The 20151-nt window shown below is 47.4% G+C and overlaps 2 protein-coding genes across 12 annotated transcripts in view; one reads left to right on the top strand and one right to left on the bottom strand.

Moving 5' to 3' along the window:
- The window catches only part of MAP3K13 (mitogen-activated protein kinase kinase kinase 13), a 168626-nt gene extending 162102 nt beyond the window's left edge, over positions 1 to 6524 (top strand). For all 11 annotated transcript variants that reach the window (XM_032338398.1, XM_032338402.1, XM_032338448.1 and 8 more), the window contains one exon: positions 323 to 6524. In XM_032338398.1, the coding sequence (XP_032194289.1) occupies positions 323 to 424 (102 nt within the window). In that variant the 3' untranslated portion in view covers positions 425 to 6524. The remainder of the gene's footprint in view (positions 1 to 322) is intronic.
- On the bottom strand, positions 6510 to 16189 carry TMEM41A (transmembrane protein 41A). Its single transcript, XM_032338560.1, has 5 exons — positions 15977 to 16189; positions 14249 to 14402; positions 11148 to 11309; positions 10200 to 10338; positions 6510 to 8290 (listed from the first exon to the last, which is right to left on the bottom strand). Exons 1-5 carry the CDS (start codon positions 16093 to 16095, stop codon positions 8070 to 8072), a joined length of 795 nt encoding a protein of 264 aa, XP_032194451.1. The 5' UTR covers positions 16096 to 16189; the 3' UTR covers positions 6510 to 8069.
- Between the last annotated feature and the right edge of the window lie 3962 nt (positions 16190 to 20151).

Here is a 20151-nt window from a genome sequence, read left to right as displayed (position 1 = left end):
GTCTGCAAGGGGCAGTGATGACAGGGTGCTTGTGAGGATTAAGTGAGTTTCTGGTCATAAAGCACTTGCAGGAGTGCCCAGATCACAGCCGACACTATGCAAGCGGGGCTGAGGCAGTCCTGCTGTAATTGCCATCATCATCGTGGCTGTCATCACCTTTCTAGGTCTTCTTTCTCCCAGGAGCCCTGCAAGGGCAGGACCTGGCCTCATGTATCTTAGCCAGCAACCCAGAGCGGTGCCTGTCACGTGGGAGGTGGTCAATACGCATTTACTAAGCGATTGCCCAAGTGAATGGAGGTTTTATTTTGTCTCCACTTTGCAGAATCCTATGCAGTTTGAAGATTCGGACTGTGACTCTTCCGATGGAGAGTGTTCTGATGCCACGGTTAGGACCAATAAACACTACAGCTCTGCTACTTGGTAATGGAGGAAAACCCATCCTGAAGATCTCATGACTATACTGGCATTTCAGATCCTTTCCCCCTTCCCCCCACCCCCAGACTCTTTCCCCTCTCTCCTTGCTTTTTTGTCTGGGAAGAGAGCTGCCCCATCTTTCTTACCCCTAGAAATGAGCTGCAATAACAGGAACATGAGACTTCGCAAATCTCTGGAAAAAAAATATCCAAATGAAATTAAGTCTCACTGAACATTTCAATCAAGAATGGCAGGGATCTATTTTATTGAATATTCTAGCTACTGTAACATTGATATTTATTTTTGTTTGACATTTTAACACTTTGTACTGTAAAGAGTGAACTATATATGATAGAGAGAGAGACAATAATTTCTTGCAAAAAAAAAAAAAAGAGAGAGAGAGAGAGTGAGAGATAAAGGAAGAAAGAAGTGGAATTTAGGAGCAAACATCCTTGGGAATTTGTGGGGCCAGGAGGTATTATTGCTACTTGAACAGGGGACCAGTTCTTTTGGCCATAAGTGACTGAAGAAAAGCCAGAGCAAGACATATTATTTTAGAAAACAAAGAACAACAAAAGAAAAGCAATTCCAGGTAACTTGTGAACAGACCACATTAAGTTCAACCAGCTTGTCCACATGGGTGATGGAAATTGTCTAGAAAAGATTGGTAACCAGATACTTACACCCAAGGTCGTTGAGGGCATGTGCTTCCTCCTGGAGGAAGAAGACAACTATACGTGTGGAAGCTGATTTCATTTGAAAAATTTGAAGCAGCATTTTGTATGAGACTTACAAATAGCATCAGACCTTGTCTTTGACAAATACTTCCCTTTTTAATGCCTTCATCGTCATGACCTTGACCAATGTGTGACCTTGACCATTGTGTTGATTTTTCGGACTCAAGTGCCATTTTCTAGTAGCCTATTTCCTTTCCACCTGTTGACCACTTCCTTTAGGAAGAAGGGCGAGGGGTGCTGATTTAAGAGAAAGAGGAGATTTACAACAGTATTTGAAAAGCAAATGTGGAATTAATGGAAATACATTCTCCCAGTGTCTCAGTTGAGCTTCAAGCAGAAGATGAGACTGCCCCTCTGTGGAACCCGGTTGCTTGTCTACTAGAATCATATTGATTCAAACAGAACACACTTTGAAGGCAGCTAGCATGTGTGTGTGTCTGTCTAGTGTCCAACCCCAAACCATCCCCTTTGTTTTCATTTATTAACTCATCCTATCCGGGAAGCTTTAGTGCGTGGCTACCACTAGCAGCATAAAGGCAAAACAAGCATCTTGCAAAAGGCAACCCCTTTCCCACCACAACAGCATTTTCATTAAATGCAACTTGTAAAATGAATTTTACTGCACTCTGGATCAATGCAGTTTGGAATAATTGGATTTGGAAATTTCTGGAAAGAACAACCTGTGCTGAGCAGCAATTAGAAAGACCTGACATTGTCCAAGGCATGAGGTTCTGCTTGGTTTGGGGTCATGGGCTTTGAAAAGTACCCCAGGGTACTTGATGGTACCTCAGCTCCAAGGAAATTTTTACCTAGAATTTTATATAGAAACAGGTGTTGGCCTAGTTTCTGTCTCTTTCTCCAAGAAAGGTTACTGTCAAACAACCTCTCTAGGCTCAAGACCCTAAAGACCGTGGCTCAACGCTTTGGCACTACATCATGTTGGACATTAGAAAAGACTTACACATACAGGTATTAAACTATTTCCAACTCAGATGAAACCATTGCCCCCCTCGGTGTCACTGATTGCATCAGCCAAAAAGGAAAGGCGGAGGGAATTTAGAGCAGTTCCTTTTGCTTGTTTGATCCCTCCATTTGTTTACACTTTATGTTGAGACATTGATTTAAAATTTAGTGTCTATAATTTATAACTCTTAGCTTGGATGAAGGAGAATGTTTAACTTATACAGAGAGCAGTATTGTTTGCATTAAATTATTCCATTTTGTATAAATTCTGTAGCTGGACTACATGAAAAATCTTAAGTTATGGCATTATTATCATTGTTATTTTATTTTATAATAATTATCATTCTCATTTTCTGTCGATCAGAAGGTGTGGTTTACAGTGTAGCACAATGATTGTGTGTATTGCTAACCATGAGTAATGATGGCTTTTTATGACCTTGAGGAAGGAATGAAAATGGAACTGCCATTTGGGAGCTCCCCGGTACTCCCCTTAGTTGCAGTCCCTCATTTTCTCTGTGCAACAACAATCATTGAGGGTCTGGGTTCTGCACTGGAGCCTAGTGGATACACTGTGGTTTTTAACTTGATCCTCAAAGCTCCTGGGTGGGCAGGTGACTGAGTGGATGGACAAAGACTTCAAAAGCTGTAAACTTTCTCAAGTTTCATAAGAAATAAAATCATGGGACTACCTTAGAAGCCAAAAGAGATTCATTTAGTGCCCTGGGAGGAACCGGCCTAAGGAGTTTCCTCCCGGGGCCCATGGGTTAGGCAGCATCGGGAGCGGTCAGCAGTTTGTCACCTCCTTCCTGCCGGGTCCCAGAGCATCAAAACCTTTTTTTTTTTTTTTTTCTCCTGGCTGGGAATAGCAAAGAAACATTACAAAGAAGCAAAAAAAAAAAAAAAAAAAAAAAAGAATATATATGTCATGACACTGACATAAATTGCCTAGCTGTAATGTCATCCCATAAAAGATAAGAGAAATTCTAGAAGGAGGCCTAGTCGCTTAGAGGGTGATAGGGCTGCAAAGGTACCTTGAAAGGCCATAGTTTCCATCATTGGACTTTCAGCAACACTGAACTGTGAATCCCTCTGCTTCGTCGCTTCTGGGAACAGAGAAGCTACAAGCCTACCTCCTCCTTCTCTTCAACTTAAAACATGCTTCAGCTTGTCCAGTTCTTGCCCACCTCTAGTGGCAAAAGGGAAACGTGAGGGTCAGCTTCTGTCTTACGCCTCTCAGTGATGGTCTTCCCAGAATACCCATACCTGATACCTCATAATTCTGATATTTTTTTGAATTACCATCTCGACTGCTTGTCATGCTAATGCCATATCTACCTATTGGGTTTACTGTTACGAGCATGTTAGGCTAGTAGGTAGTGTTGAATCTTTAGCCATTCATTGTATTGTCAAGAGCTGAATAAAGTTCCACGTTGAATGTTTTTATTTTTATTTTTATTTTTAGTAGAAGTGACTAGAGGCTTCAGAAGAGAACAGTATCCATAGCCTAGGTTAAAAGCCTTTTCTAGCGTAGCCTGGCCCTTCACTGCCTGCCTTGAGCTAACCAGGACCGTTGTGAATCGGTGTATGTTTCTTTGAGAACAACTCCACAGTTACCTGAAGACTGCTGCGTCCAGAGCTCGGGGAATCGAAGAGCTGATTCTTTAGTCCTCAGGACTCTGATTTCAAGCTTCAGTGTTGGGATTGAAAAGTTAACCCCCTTGGGATGAGCATTCACACTCATTTAGCATCTGTTTTTGACGGACTGCAAGATAATGAGTTTTCATTTGTCTTGCCAGTGCACATTTGGTTTTGATTTTCATCTATTTCTTGATCATGTCCTCTGATAGCAATTCCTATTAAAATTGCTTAGCAGAGGGACTGAGAAGCCGACATCAACTCTGAAGTGGTAACAGACCTTACTGCCCATGAAGTTTCGACCTGTTTTTAAGACAGTGGGAGTTCCTACTCAAAAAGGGTGAAGGTGCTAGCTAGCTCTGTGGTAAGATGATTTGGTACAGCCTACTGGAATTTCAGATACTTAGGAACTTTACTATCAGCAAATCATCCCTCTAGAATTAAGGATTTTTTTTTTTTTAAGTAGTACTTAGTACTGGACATTTCAGGGTCTCATTGTGCTAAATTTCCCTCTTACCCCAAGTAATAGATGTGATGGTATTGGAGTTTCTTGGCACCAACCCAATTTTAAATGCCCTTCCCTACTGTGAAACACTGACATCCATTGTGTGTGAATGCAGCCTTACTGATCAAATATTTTACTTTTTTATCCCCATGCTCTTTTGTCTCAAGTTTTCCCCCTTTTCATAAAATGTTCTCATTTGAACACCCTGGAACTGAATTCTCCAGAACAGAACACATTTGGAATCCAAGGAATTCCTGCCCTGCTTTGCAGTACAGTGTGCTGTTTTGTTTTTCCACTAAGCCAGAAACCAAAATAGGACTGCATACTGCCCTCCACCACCTCCATCCCAAACACACAAGATTGATGTTTCTTACTGACCACCATATTCTTTCCTACCCAGCCTGGACACAGCCTCAGAACCTCTCCCAACAGAGCACTGGGAACAACCACCACCACCTGACTGGAATTGGTGTGTAAGGGGAGATCTGTTTTGGCATCCCAATCCTAAACTCATAATTAATTCTCTCAAGGTGGTTTGGTATCTTGAGTTAGCCCTGAAGGGAGAGTGACAGGATCACACCAGTGTCCTCCTTCTGGAGCTTACCCTGTGGCTCACTGGCAGGAAAAAAGCCACTTGCTTCCACCCACTGCCCTTTTGGACAATTCCAGTTGAAGAATTTCCAAACACTGATGAATGGAATTCAGAAGTGTCTCTTCATTTATATCATTTCATTGTGTTCAATAAGCATGTTCCTCCCTCCCCTTCTATGAACAAAGTTAGTATGTTAAGTCCCAGTTATTTGCTTGTTAGGCTCCATGAGGCTAATGTACCAAAACAATGTGATACTCTTTTTAAGACTTTGACTTGTACTGTCAGTATGAATTTAGTGCCTTTCCAGGCAGCAAGATTTTTCTTCTTCGCTGATTTCATAGAATAAACACCCTTGTATACCCCTACCATTAATGTTACCAACCTCATAGACTAGCACGTAAGAATTACATTAGTCGGATCGTTTGCATGGTACAGCCAGTACTGCAAGCACCTAGTCAAACTGGAATGAACAAGGTTGCCGAGTGGAAGACCCTTCTGGAACCTGGAACACTTCTCAGGGACAAATGGCAGAAGAGGGGAGCTCTCAAAGCACTGCTTTGAGAAACAGGGTTATCTCAAAGGAGTTGGGGTGAGGCTTTTAACTGTCACATGATGAGGGTATCGTGGCAGGATTTCACAGAGACAGGCCCCCACGTGGATGCAAGGCTGCTGTAAGGAAACTTCCAGCAGAATGCCAGGCTTACTCTCTGGAGCCACTTCACAGCACTCAGGGGAACACCGGCTCCTGGCCCCAGGCTGCTGCCCAGTGACCTGGCAGAAGAGATCCTCCAGTGGTTCTCCACAGAGACCGCCCCCAGTCAGAATGTGCTAGCTCTTAGGAAGATGTCCCTCAGGGACCGTATTACCCAGGTGGCTCTCCACTTCTCCTCAGATTCCGGAAGTCGGAAGACCCACTTGGATTCTTGATTGCAATAATTGGAGTTCCTATCAATTTGGAGCAAATTCTTTTCTGTGGCTAAGTCTCAAAATGAGCTTCCTCATGTCTCCTCTGGGTCTCCAGCCCCATCAGTTCCCCACTTCCTGTGGTTTCTGATGCCAGCTCCATCTGTACTGAGCAATTGTACGGTGAGGGGGAATAAGAACAATGAGCGAAGCAAACCAATGCATGGAATTAAACAAAAAGTGTGCTTCACTCTTTCCTGGTCCTGTCTTTTCCTAAGGTGCTGCGTGTGTCCTGAAAGCTGCCTTCACATCAAGGCACTTGTCAGAGCTTTAGGGAAGGGAGGACTCGACAGGCAGGGTATCCTGCAGCCAGGAAAGCCAGGTGTGGAGAAGCTGGTTTCTGTGGCTCTGTTGTTTCAGACACACCCATAGAAGGAAAGGAAACCATTGTTTTCTTTGCTCATAGTCTCTCCTTGATTGTTTTGTCAGTCTGGACAAGAGCTTCCTGCCTTCCCACAGCTTCCCTGCTGCCGTACATCTTGTAGTTCCTCCTATGTTATTAGTGACCTCACTATAAAGTGGGTGTAGAGAAGAAACAGAGGAAAACAAAAATCTGGTGTCCAAAGAGTCATTGTGGTAAAATGCCTCCTGAGAGCAGAAAGCTAAAACACCATTTTGGGTTATCCACTTTTCAGCCAATCCTGATTCCCACTGGCAAGGGGAATGGAAAGTTAGCAACATGTCCAACACACACCACACAGAACATTTATATCCATTTATTTGGAATATTGCTTTACCTGTAAACTCACAACTGGTAAGGCACATTGTAGCAAAATCATGGGGGAAGAGAGAGACAAACACAAGGATCCTGTGAAGGGTGAAGGGCATGTACTTGCAATAGTGTAGAAAACACTGGTTTCCCCGTTCCCTCCCCCTCCTCCAGAACACACAAAGCCACAGATTTCACAAAGCCTTCTCCTCACCCCTACTCGTTACCAAGCTTTCTTTAAAGCAACACAACTTCAAAAATGAAGTCCTTGTGGTGTTTTTTAGGATTATACCATGTCCCAAAGGCAGTGCTTGGGAGTTCATGCTTACTACTGAACAGGAGCCTTCTCAAGGATGCATGTACAACAGTGGCCCAGGGGAAAGCCTTGGCAAGACTGGCTGAGCCAGATCGAAACCCAGCAGCTGACACCCAAAGGCAACAGTTCCGTTGGTAAGAAATATGAGTTACTCCCGTAGGGTCCGTGATCCCAGAGAGCTGGTCAGTTCAGGTGCTGAGGTCTTTGTGCTCCTGGCAGCATGAACCCAGGCCTGTGCCTGTTCAAGGTGCAAGAGGCAATGACAGCTACAGATCATTAAAATGTAACACAACAAAGTAATCTAAAACCAAGTTTTCCTCTTTGGATTAAAAGATCAAAATATTCCTCAGTTATTCTCAACAAATGACAACACGAAAAAAATACAGAGGGCACACTGGCTGAGAGCTGAGTGTACTGAATCCATTCTCCTAGCAGGAGGATGGAGAAAGGATTCACACACAGAAAGGCCAGATTAGAAAATGTACTGACTGATAGTCATTTGGTTCAAGTGAGCCAAGGATGCTGCCCCATTCAGACAGGGAAGAATTTCTCCAGAACATACCATAACATAGAGTTTGCTGCATTCATATTTAATAATCTATTTGCAATCAGCTTAATTATCAGAACATGCAACTAAGAGGTCTGACATATACGGTAACGTCAGCGCATCTGGACACGAAGAGCATCACGGAGACCGCTGTGCATTTGAGCTGTGCGAGCAAGTTCTGTGTGGTACATCAGCTTGTTTCCCTTGTTTTATGGAAGAGGTAGGTCATCAGCAAAAAAGTAACACAGAATACTCTTCAAGAGACTAACAAGATAAAGGGTAATGTCATCATTTACACCAAGAACACCCACTAGGGACTTAACCAGAGAACACCTGTCGCAACTGGCTGGAAAAGAAGTGCTCCGGACGAGGACAATCAGCATCTTCTCCTAAGGCAGCTCAGGGCTTGGCAAGAGGCAAATACAGCAGACCACCCTGAGTTCCTTGTTATTCAATAGAACATAAAGAGGATTTTCTAGAAGGCCATCCGTTTCACAGAGTGTCCTGCTAGGCCGATACAATTCCCCTTCTAGAGCACAGAAAGTCTTTTATGAAAACACTGCACAGAGATGAACAGTGTCCAAGTCACCTGTTGAGGGTAACTAAAAACAGCGAGGGGCTGCAGAGGACCACACCATTACACAGAGGAGCAACAGAGTCCAGGGACGTGGCAAACAAAAAACCCACATCACGTGTCCTTTCTACTAGTTAGATGATTGGCGTTGCTTATTTCATTCAAATGCAGGTCCTTCTGACTAAATTTTTTAATGAGGGTTCCAGGAACTAAGGCCACCAGGGCAATGGCCAAGAGCTTGAAGACTGTTTGCCAGGAGAAAAGAGCATCCAGGGAGGTAAGAGTAGACAGGATGGAGCCTGTCTGCACACAGATAAAATTGTACGGGACCAAACCTGGAAGAAAGGGGAAGAGCCTGTTACCAGGGGCAGCAAAACGAAAACCAATAACCCTTCAGAAATGTCCCCAGGAATTCACACCCATGGCTCCAGATCTTTTTGCCCAACTCCTGACCCTAAGCACATTAGTTCTTTCCCTTCTTCACCCCTTCCCCCCTTTCCTCACTTCCTAAAAACTGCCTTAACAAAAAGACTTGAAATGATTTACAAAAAATGCATACACTACAGTAGAGAAACCCAAAATAAATGAAGACTAAAATCAGGAGATACGGTTAGTATAAAAAAGCATAAGGTTCACCGGTGTAACTGGGTTCTGAGCACTCAACAGCCTAAGTAATGAGAGGCACCAGCTTTATGAGAGTTATAAAATGCATAAGATAAAAACAAGTTTCTCAGAAATAGCACTACTTTTGCATTATCTACTGTCTCTACGTGATCATCAATTCCACTGGACCCCAGAAGTCTGACTGGTGGCCAGCCAGACTGGTTGTGTAGCAACCCCCTGGGGAAGCGGTAAAAACACATCCTTGCCCCCGGCCCCACCCCCCAATCCTGGTTACCTGCTCCTGGAGTAAATCCCAGGAACCTGCATCCTAACAGCTTCTCCTGACCTCCACTCCTGAGACTAACTGGTTTGGGACTCCCTGATAAGCCATTCCTCCTCTACTGTAGACGATGCCTCCAGGTCACAGAGCACTCAAGGTCACACAACTTGTCAGAGAGGGGACTGGAAGACTGGTCTCCAGAGTTTTTCCAAGCCTCCTGCCACCTAGGTAATTACAGGCTGCTGAGGAACCAAGGCACTTTGTCTGAAAGCTACTATGACCAGAAGGAGCTGTGGTCGATCTTGCTTCGATTTAAGACCTCAGTTTCTCTCTCAAGCATTCCCTATTAATAGCAGCTGCTCAACCACAGATTTGTTATGTTCGACCTAGAAGCTCTGAGTCGTCAGTCAATCTCTCCATGCTCTAAAGCAGGTTTAAGAGAGGCAATCCTTGGGCGCCTGGGTGGCTCAGTGGGTTAAGCCGCTGCCTTCGGCTCAGGTCATGATCTCAGGGTCCTGGGATCAAGTCCCGCATTGGGCTCTCTGCTCAGCGGGGAGCCTGCTTCCCTCTCTCTCTCTCTGCCTGCCTCTCCATCTGCTTGTGATTTCTCTCTGTCAAATAAATAAATAAAATCTTTAAAAAAAAAAAAAAGAGAGAGAGAGGCAATCCTTGTCTTTGGCTTAAAGAGGGTGGTTTACTTCCAGTTTGGAGAAAACCACAGTTTTCTGTAGGCTATTAGCACGTTACCACGCTGATAAAGGGGATCTAAGGCCCAGACTTTGAGAAACACTACTCTTGTCCCAGCCTCTTACCTGGCCAAGTGGCCCATGGAGGGTGAGTCGCTTGCTGAAGGTCAGAAAATTGTTGAAAGGCAAAAAGGGAATTTACTAGTACCGGCTCTTCTCAAAGCAGCTCTGAATCAAAACCGGGGCCAGGGCCAGAGATGAAGTCCTTTGCTCTGCTCCTCTCTCAGCCTCTGCCCTTTTTTCACCCACATACCCTCACTCCAGCTCTGCTCTCCTGCCAGCATTTCCTGAGACCTTGCCAAGGGCCAAGTCACTGGTTTTCCACAGGTGATGCTTTGAACCCCAGTGCCTAGCCTCATGCTGGCCACACAACATGCGCTAAATACCTTGGTGGAATGAACAATCCTTACTTTTCCCAAAGTATTCTTAAGGGTTTTCTGTTCACCCCTGAGCAGATCTGCAATCAGGATTAATTACTTGAGGTCACAAGGCCTGACACTGTTCTTCACAAACCTGGGCTCTCAGAGGTAGGCACGGGCCCACGTGACTGGTAACCCAGAGCAGGCCCCCAGCATGGCAACACTAGGAATCAGACTCACCCCACCAGCTTCTTACCGATCAGAACAGAGAAGAAGAAATGCACAATCGGGATGTTCAGAATTGGAGCTGAGAGGTTCAAGAACCAGTTTGGCGTCATGGGGAAAAGTCTCAGAAACAGTAAGAAAAAAAACAGGCTGTTTCTATTCTCCTCCACCTGTAGCCAAAAAAGACAAGACCATTAAGAAGCAGAAAGAATCTCTAGATACTGAAAATCTGAGAGCACCCAGCACTGCTCCAGATACTTCACATATTCTGTTTTTTTTTTTTAAGGTTTTATTTATTTATTTGACACACAGAGAGAGATCACAAGTAGGCAGAGAGGCAGGCAGAGAGAGGAGGGAGGAAGCAGGCTCCCTGCTGAGCAGAGCCCGATGTGGGACTCGATCCCAGGACCCAGAGATCATGACCTGAGCAGAGGGCAGAGGCTTAACCCACTGAGCAACCCAGGCGCCCTACTTCACATATACTGCTCCTGACTCTCCAACAAACCTCCAGAGCAGAGACTTCTTTCCTCATTTTTTTAAAATTAAGATTTTATGTATTCTATTTGACAGAAAGAGAACACAAGACGGGGAGTGGCAGAGAGAGAGACAGAGAGAAGCGGACTACCCGCTGAGCAGGGATCCCTGACCTGGGGCTGAATCCCAGGACCCTGAGATCAGGACCCAAGCTGAAGGCAGACACAACTGACTGAGCCACCCAGGTGCCCCTGTTTTCCTCATTTTTAAAATGGAAGTACCTGAGGCTCAGAGAAGTCAGGAACATGCTCAAAGTCACAGAGTGGGTAATGATGAAGCTGGAGTTTGACCCCAGGTCTGTGCCTCATGAACATACTGAAAGGAACCCCTAAGAGCTCAAAGCAGGTCAGAGGGGCACAGTGGAAAATTCCTGTCTGCAAACCCCTCAAGGCCCTGAGGGGACCCTCACCGGGGTCCAGCACTCAGTCGCAGCCCCTCCCCTTACCTTCCTCTGCAGCAGGGACACTTTATCAGGGAAGTAGGAGACCACTAGCTGTTTGCCAAAGACACTGGAGAGCAGGTAGCAGCATGTGGCGCCCACTGACGTCAACACACAGCACAGCAGAAGCCCCAGCCATGGTCCGAACAAAGCACCTGCTAAAATGTTCTGTGAAAATAGGAAAAACACCTCAGCCGTTAGAACATCTGGTGGCTACCAGCCACCTTGTACTGGAACCCCAGGTTCCCTCCTCTTCCAGTGATTTTCCCAACCAAAACCCAATTCCCATTCTGTAGTGGTGAATGAAAAGTGATGACAGGGCTGGGAAATGCACCCCTGGCCTTGGTCTCTTCACCTTCCCAACAGGGATGAGGATGAACACTTCAGAAGGCAGGAGAACATTCTCTGGGACAACATGTGTATACAGACCCCCCCCATCCCCCGCCTGCTGTGTGGGCGATGGGAGGTCCTATAATCACTAGTGCTCCAAGAAGGGAGAAATGCAACTCACACATTATTGTTACCATTTTAGATGAATGTAAACCATGAATTTTCCTTCAGGAAGACCACCCAGGCTATATAAAACATCCTCTTTCTTTGCTTTTTGTTGGAATTACATCTGTGTGGCAGAGAATGCTGGGGGTTCCATGTTGACTAGAGCACTAGCTGACACTCAAAAAAGTCTTAGATTAAGGAAAATGAAAAGTGAACGAATACATCCTAAATACAGTTTAGCTGGTAGATGTCACCCTGCCAAACATGGGATCCAAGAGAGAAAGTAAAAGGGGAACTTCCAAGTAAGAAGGTGGGGGTCTGACATGAAAAGGTCCCCAATATCACTTGGCATCAGGGAAATACAAATCAAAACCACAGTGAGATACCACCTCACACCACTCAGAATGGCTAAAATTAACAAGTCCGGAAATGAAAGATGTTGGCGAGGATATGGAGAAAGGGGAACCCTCCTACGCTGTTGGTAGGAATGCAAGCTGGGGCAGCCACTCTGGAAAACGGTATGGAGGTTCCTCAAAATGTTGAAAATAGAGCTACCCTATGACCCAGCAATCGCACTACTGGGTATTTACCCTAAAGAAACAAATGTAATGATCCAAAGGGGCACGTGCACTCGAATGTTTACAGCAGCAATGTCCACAATAGCCAAACTATGGAAGGAACCTAGACGTCCATCAACAGACGAATGGATAAAGATGTGGTATATATATATATGATGGAATACTATGAAGCCATCAAAAAACTGAAATCTTGCCATATACAATGATGTGGATGGACCTAGAGGGTATTACCCTGAGTGAAATAGGTCAATTAACATATGACCTTTCTGATATGAGGAATTTGAAAGGCAGGGCGGGAGTCTTGGGGGGGAAGGAGGGGGAAAAAAATTAAACAAGATGGGACGGGGGAGGGAGACAAACCATAAGAGACTCTTAATCTCAATAAACAAAGTGAGGGCTGCTGGAGGGGTCGGGGGGGGTGGGAGGGACAGGGTGGCTAGGTAATGGACACTGGGGAGGGTATGTGCTTTGGTGAGTGCTGTGAAATGTGTAAGACTTATGATTCACAGACCTGTACCCCTGAAGCAAATAAGAAATTGTATGTTAATAAAAAAAAAAAAAAAGAAGGTGGGGGTCTGATGAGCACTACTACACATGATGGGCTGAACTACATGTCTTATGCCACCCTTACTATGACCCTGTGTCATATGCCATCCTTATGCCACTCTCCAGGGGGAGGTTAAGTATCACACCCAAGCTCACACTAGGCAGAGACAGGATCACTCCCAGGTAGCATCTGACTCTGCCCTGAAGAGGGATCAGCTCAAGAGAGGCAGAGAAGGCATCTGGCTGGCTCAGCTCTTGATCTCAGGGTTGTAAGTTCAAGCCCCATGTTGGGCATGGAGTATGCTTAAAAAAAAAAAAGAAGAAGAAGAAGAAGAGGGAAGGCAGCTCCAGGGGCACCCCCAAGCAGTCAGTCCCTGACCTCAAGCACCACACACCTCCCTGTCTCTCTTGACATGGATACGTTTGCTTTTCTTCCCATTTCCCACAAAGAGAGGGCTTACAGGCATCCAGCCCGAATCTGGTCATTTGGTCATGCAACATACGCTGTGAGGGCCACTGTGTGCCAGGCACTGTCACTGACCCAGCTGCTCTCATACAGTTTCATTTAGTCCTCCACACAACAGTGTAGTGTGTAGGAGGGGCCCCATTCTCCGGGCAAGGAAACAAGGCTGGAGAAGTTAAAGGGGTTCCCCGTGGTTATACAGCTGAGACTCAAACCCACCCAAGCCCTAAAATAGACACACATTTATATGAAACAGCTGAAAATGCTGCAGGGAGGGCAGGAAGGTTCTTCTGCAGAACCTCAAGCGACAACAGAAGAGAAGCAGCCTGCAGCAAGAGCGCGCGTGCCGGGGGCCCAGGACCGTGGCTCCACAGGCGGTGGTGGGGGATGCCTGGGACGTCAGAAGGGCTTATCCTTCCCACAATGGGGAGGTTTCCCCAGCCCCTCCAGCCTCACATCACCATCAACAACATGCATCTGTTCATCAAACATTTGTGAAGGCGCTTCCCTAAGCCGCGCAAAGGAACACCAAGCCAAGAATCAGGAATGGGCCTGGTTTTCAAAGAGCCCAAAGTTGAAAGGAGGACACAGATTTTCAAAAAGTAACAGAAAACAGCGCTGAAATGCAAACCGTTATGGAAGCCCTACAGAGGAACAGCTGACCCAGCCCGGACTGTGCGAGTCTCTCTGGGACAGCACACAGCCTGTCCAGGTAGCCCTTGGAGCCAGGCAGACATGGGTTCAGACCCCAGCCCCAACCCTCCTCACCTTGTCACCTCGGACAGTCACTTCCCAGTGCACTGCTTCCTTATCTATAAAATGTGATAATGGTGCCCACACGCGAAGGCTGCTAGTAGAGTTAAATAAGGTCAGCAAAGCAACTAGAACAGTGTTTGACCCAGGGGAGGCTGTCAGCACATGGCTGCCAGTCTTCCTCGGGACTGTGCGATTGGTAGCCTAAGGGCCCCTCTGCAAAGACAGAAAGTGGTTTCCCGGCGGGCACAGAAGGAGGGCAGGGCACTGACCAGGAAGCTGGAGCCAGGGATGGCAAAGCCCTGCTTGTAGAGGTAGGCGCTGCAGAACAGCAGGAACACGTAGGCCTGGTGCTCCTTCCGGTATTCTCGAAGGACCTCGGAGAGCTCCCGCAGCTCTGCCAGGTCTGAGGGGAACCACAGTGACCTAGGGATTTGGAAAAGTGCATGGAAACGTGAGTCCATATCAATATACAACGTCGGAAAGTCACTTATGTCTTCATTCCAAAGCAGGTTTATGAATGTGCCCATCATCTAGTTTGCTGGGAACACAGATATAGTGGGAGCCCAGGGTGACAGGTAAAGGGACACCACACAGCAGAGGGAGGCAGAAGGGCCCTAGTTTGGGACTCAAGACCTGGGTTAACATCTCAACTTTGCTGCTATCCAGCAGTGGGATCTCGGGCTAGTCCCTGGGCCTCAGTCCTCTTACAGGAAAAATGAGTGATAAGTGCCCTTTCGCTCTCAGACTTTATGATCTATTCTTAAACGGATTCACTTTTAGGCAAGAACTAAATGTCCTAAATTGCTTTCCATTCGTGGAATGCCCCCTCCCCCACCAGCTTCACGCCAAGGACAACTGAAACTTCACAGTGCTCCCCAGTTACTAGGTAAAATGTTTTTTCAGTCACTAACACACCAATTAAAGATTCTCTAGGAAGGTGTATCTCTTCTGTACCATAAACATAAGCTCCATGATAACAGGTCAGGCTTGAAACCAACCCTGCCTTTTCACCCCTCTCTTTACGTGGCCCTTAGTGCATTCTGAACCCTGTACAAGGGTTACAGTGTAAAGGCCACCTTGCCTCTGACATCAGAGTAGCCCCAGAATCCATGAACGATCAATTACGAGCAAACCCTTACACTTGTCATCAGAATGTTTCTCTTAGTATGTCTGACACCCACAGGAGAGCCTTCTCCGCCAGAGCAAAAGAATACTGTAACTGAAAAGTTATCCTCATATTCAAGTATCAGTAACTTCCTTGCCAACGCAAGGCTGGGTCAGGCACACTTCCATAAACAGAGTGCAACATTCCTGGGGAAATCAGCCCCGCGGTGCCGCCTCCTGGCCCCCCAGGCGGTCATGAGAAGGCGAAAAGTAGAGCCAGCCAGGAAGACGGGCGGACCTGATCATTAATTCGTGAGTAATTTAAAGCTGTCCATGCAACACTTGTGAAGACCAAATGCCTGCAAGTCCCACTGCAAGTCCCAAGGACGGAGCGGACGACGTGAGATGGGGAGGGGAGGACGAAGCCGGGAGGCTGACAGCCGCCACGGAGAGCGGGCTGCGGGTCCACACAGGAGCGAGGGGCGGGTCAGGGCCGGGCCCGGGAAGGCGACGGGCACCCGGCTCCCGCGGCGACGCCGACGCGCCCACAGAGGGGCGGGTACGGGCGCCGCCGGGGGAAGACGCCGCGTCTCCCTCAGCAAATCACCGCCCTGGGAGCAAAGCCACGGATCGCGCGCCCGAACCGCACACCGCGCAGCCCGCACCTTCAGCCGGGGCTCCTAGTCCCATCCACCCCGCCCGCGCGACACCGACGGACGCGGCAGGGACCCCAGACCCCGACCCCCAGTCCAACCGGCCCCCCGCCCCCGACTCCTCCGCTCCGGGAACCGAACCTCCCACCCCCCGGATCCCCTCCTCGGACCCCCTCCTCGGACCCCCTCCTCGGACCTGGCTCCCTTCCTCTGACCCGATCCGCGGCCCCCGCCACGCACCTGTCTGCGGTGTCCTCGCCGGAACCCAGGGGCCGCCCGCGGGGCAGTCGCGTCGACAGCAAGTACAGGGCGAAGGTGCAGCCGACGAAGACCAGCAGGAGGCCGAGCAGGGGGCGCATCTCGGCGCCCGCTCCGGCCTCGCCGACCCGCGGAAGAACCCGCAGGCAGCTCCGGGTCTGGGCGGCGCGCGTCCTGCGCCTGCGGAGCGCATTCGCAGACGGACCGGGGCGGGGTCCGCACCAAGCCCCGCCCCTGGATCCAGGCCCCGCCCCCAGCGCGGTCTCGGCGGGCTGAGCCTCCCTGTTGAGATTCCAGCGGAAACAGGTCTTCAGCACTCTCAGGGGAGCTTACCCTCTTTCCGTCTGCGCATCTCTTCCCCATATTTACCTTTGTCTTTTTCTCTGCTTATTTGCAGGCTCTTTGCCAGGCGCTGGGGGAGCCGGGGCGATTCAGGAGCCCTGCCTACAGCGAGCTTGCAGTCTAGTGCTCGAGACATTCTTGTCTTGTAGCACCCCCAGCCGTGCTACAAAGCAGATACAGCCAGTGCTCCAGTCCAGTGGGGTGCGGCGGTCATAGTGACCACAGAAATAATGAAAATTACTTTTTATTGAGCGCCTACTATATGCCAGTATCCCTAATCCTCACAACAATCCTGCAAGGTTGGTATTTTTGTTTTTATTTAGCGGATGAAAAATCTGAGTCTCAGATTAAGTGACATCCCCACCCCTTAGCCCGCCCCCCCCCCCAAAGACAGCCCTGATTAGTGTTGTTGAGGACCATCTGAGCTAGGGCGCCTCAGGCGCTTTGCTGGTCTCTGATGGCTCTGGCGGTGGAGTCAGCTATTTTGTTAACAGTTCTGATAAAAATTTATGGTAGTGACTTCTGGGTCTGCTGTGCCAGCTCCAGGCCATGAACCTATGATTCTCAAGTATCACTTAAATTGATCTTTGGAATATCCCGCAGGAAGGTGGCAGGCAGTCTTGGCTGTGGCCACAGTTTTGTTTTTGTTTGTTTGTTTTCAGATCTTATTTGTTTCTTTGAGAGAGAGAAAAGGGGGGAAGGGCAGAGAGAGATGCAGACTCAGACCGAGCAGAAAGCCTGACATGGGGCTCGATCCCAGCACCTTAGGATCATCACCTGAGCTGAAGGCAGACCCTTAACGGACTGAGCCACCCAGGTGCCCCATGGCAGTAACTTTCTATTATTGATAAGGCTCTTGACATTCTTGACTGAGGTTTTGGGTAGCAGCTATAATCATTTAAGAATAATAAGAGGGATTGTTAGGTATCTTCAGAAACATGCATCACTAAGGCCTCCAACTACTAAGGTACTCATAAGCCCAAGGCTGGTGATCATATCTACAAATGAAAATGTACCCGTCTGGTGGGCAGAGGACTCTAGACGTTAAAGGAGACAGAGTTGGGGTTAGAATCCAAGTCAGCAAGCGCCTGGGTGGCTTAGTCATTAAGCGTCTGCCATTGTCTCAGATCATGATCCCACAGTCCTGGGATCAAGGCCCGCATTGGGCTCCCTGCTCTTCAGGAGTCTGCTTCTCCCTCACCCACTCCCCCTGCTTGTGTTCCCTCTCTAGCTGTCTCACACTCTGTCAAATAAATTAAAAAAAAAAAAAAGAAAGAAAGAAAAAGAAAAAAGAAGTGAATCTAGAATCCAAGTCAGTCTGGGTATAAAACTAGTGGTTCCACACTGCGTGGATTCATGGAGGAGACAGGGTTTGAGTTTCCCTTAAAGGTGAGCAGGATTTCCACAGCAGAGAAAGGAGGCAGAGGGTGAGCCGTGGGCCCAGGCACAGCGCCAGAGTCCAATTTTGTGAAGCCTAAACTATATGAGAAATGAGAAGTTGGAGACAAACTGGAAAGCCCTGGAAGGTAGGCTCAGGAGCTGGAGTGTTCGGTATTGTGTCCGGTAAGACAGCAACAGAGGTGTTCAGACAGAAGAATGATTCTGTTCCTGTTTTAGGATGTTTGGTCTGCACATGATTAGAATACATACTGAGTTGGCAGTTCCAACTGTCCTTGTGAGAAAGGATGTGGGCCGAGCAGTAAGAGTGGAGGGAGGAGGACGGACACACGAGGAGGAGCTGAGTTGGTAGGACACCAGACTGATTGAAATGGAGAAGAGGCAGAGAGGACTCCACAATGCCACAAGCCTAGACGACAGAGAGAAAGCATCTTCGTCATATCGTTCAAAGCACCTCTTGGGCCAAAAAGGGAGCACCTGTCAGAATTTGAACTGTACCGGGTCCTAGCAGTTCCACATCCAGGAATTTAACCTGTAGATATGCTCCCAGACAAAGATGTCCCAGAGTATTCTCCCAGCTTTGTTTTGGTATTATGAGATCAGGAACAACTAGTCCTGATCAGGACTAGTGAGGTTACTTGTAGTATATTCAAGAAAGGAAAACTAAGTAGCTTCCCAAAAGAGGGAGTCAACTCCGTATATCCTGACACAGCGCAGTCGCCATAGAAACAGCAGGGCTGAAGAGTGAACAAACAAGTCGCATTGGTTAGAGGATACTACGAGACATCTACAAGAAGAAAAAAAGGGACATGCTTTAACTTTTCAAAATGCTTAAGTATTTATGAATGAAATGATTCCATGTCTGGGATGTGCATCAAAATAATAGGATGGGGGTTTTGTGGATAGGGACAGAAATCAAATAAGACTGGCCATTGGATTGGTAATTGTTGAAGTTGGGTGATATGGGTATGTGGAGGAGGATTTCATACCATTTATTCTATTTCCATATGTGTCTGAAATTTTCCATTTAAAAAATGTGGGGAGGGCGCCTGGGTGGCTCAGTGGGTTAAGCCGCTGCCTTCGGCTCAGGTCATGATCTCAGAGTCCTGGGATCGAGTCCCGCATCGGGCTCCCTGCTCAGCAGGGAGCCTGCTTCCCTCTCTCTCTGCCTGCCTCTCCATCTACTTGTGATTTCTGTCAAATAAATAAATAAAAAATCTTTAAAAAAAAAAAAAGTGGGGAAAGGGTCTCAGCCCTCCATTCGTTCTCTCCCTTCAAACCCTCCATTCCAGCTAAGCTTGAAACATGTTAGTTCATGTCTTTATAGTGCTCTTCCCTCTCTCTTGGGCAATCTCTGCCTGAAAAATTGCTACTCTTTTGTAACCATCCCAGGGCAATCGTCACCTCCTCTGAGAAGCCTTCTCCAGCTCCCACAGTCGGAAAGGTTGCTCCTTCTCTGTGCTTGGGATTCCCTGTGGAGTGTCTGCATTCCTGTTATTACAAATATTGGGTCATTATCCATCTCCCCACCCAGTCAAGAGTAAACATCTCCAGAAATGAGACCACGTCTCATCTATCTTTTGTCTGTCCCAGCTGTGCTGGGACTTATAATTGGCATTTAACAAATGTTTATTAAATTAATTCATTAAATTAATGGGTCAGGTCTAGCGAGGAAATGGTTAGTTGTTTGGATGGGTGCATGTCGATTTTGAGAAGTCAGAGGAACATAGGAGGAAAAAAAGTAAATGAAAAACTAATCTTATTGAGCCTGTGTCAGGAATGTGCTAGGGTAGGGCACAGTAGTGGACAAGAAGGCTTCTACTCTCAAGGACTTGACTTGCCCTTTGGCTGGGGGACAGCATGGAAAGAGTTACCATTTTAAAGTAGAATAGGTGCCCTGGGGGAAAATAGATACGGCAAAGCTTATTCAACTCCAGAAAAGCAAGTATTATGAACCCACTCATGAGGGCGAGGCTGAGCTGGTGTTCCGATGAAGGCTGTCTGTGAGCACTGCTGAAGGCTGCATCTGTGAGTGCCGAACAGGGCACAAACCCCCATCTGCCCCTCGTAAGTCCCTGCTCCTTCCTCTGCGCAGTAGTGCCTCCCAACAAGCAGGTGAAAATCCAGACCTCCAACTGAATTGGGATCTGGAGATTATCTGTCTAGAGCAGACAGTCAGAACAAGGGGAGGGGACATGGCTTCCTAGATAGACCATGAGACCTCGGAAAGGAAGAGTAGCTGACAGAGGCCACACACCAGAGCCTAATCTCTCACCCTATGCTACCTTCTTGAGAGAGAGGACTGACGTCAGAAGACTGGTATGGAAATCGTGGAACCAGAAAACAAGATGGCTCACTTAGGGATGTCGGTGAGTGGAAGGAGTGTCCCAAGAGCCCAAGAAGCAGTGTTAGAAAAG

This window comes from Mustela erminea, chromosome 1, assembly GCF_009829155.1.
Source record: "Mustela erminea isolate mMusErm1 chromosome 1, mMusErm1.Pri, whole genome shotgun sequence".
Lineage (NCBI taxonomy): Eukaryota > Metazoa > Chordata > Mammalia > Carnivora > Mustelidae > Mustela > Mustela erminea.
This window is presented reverse-complemented; position numbering and strand designations above follow the sequence as displayed.

Coding starts and splice junctions, on each gene's coding strand:
- TMEM41A (XM_032338560.1), bottom strand. CDS start 16,095: ATGCGCCCCCTGCTCGGCCTCCTGCTGGTCTTCGTCGGCTGCACCTTC. Junction 14,403..15,976: donor GGCGAGGACACCGCAGACAG/GTGCGTGGCGGG, acceptor CCAAATCCCTAG/GTCACTGTGGTTCCCCTCAG. Junction 8,291..10,199: donor CTTCTTCTCTGTTCTGATCG/GTAAGAAGCTGG, acceptor CCTTTCTTCCAG/GTTTGGTCCCGTACAATTTT.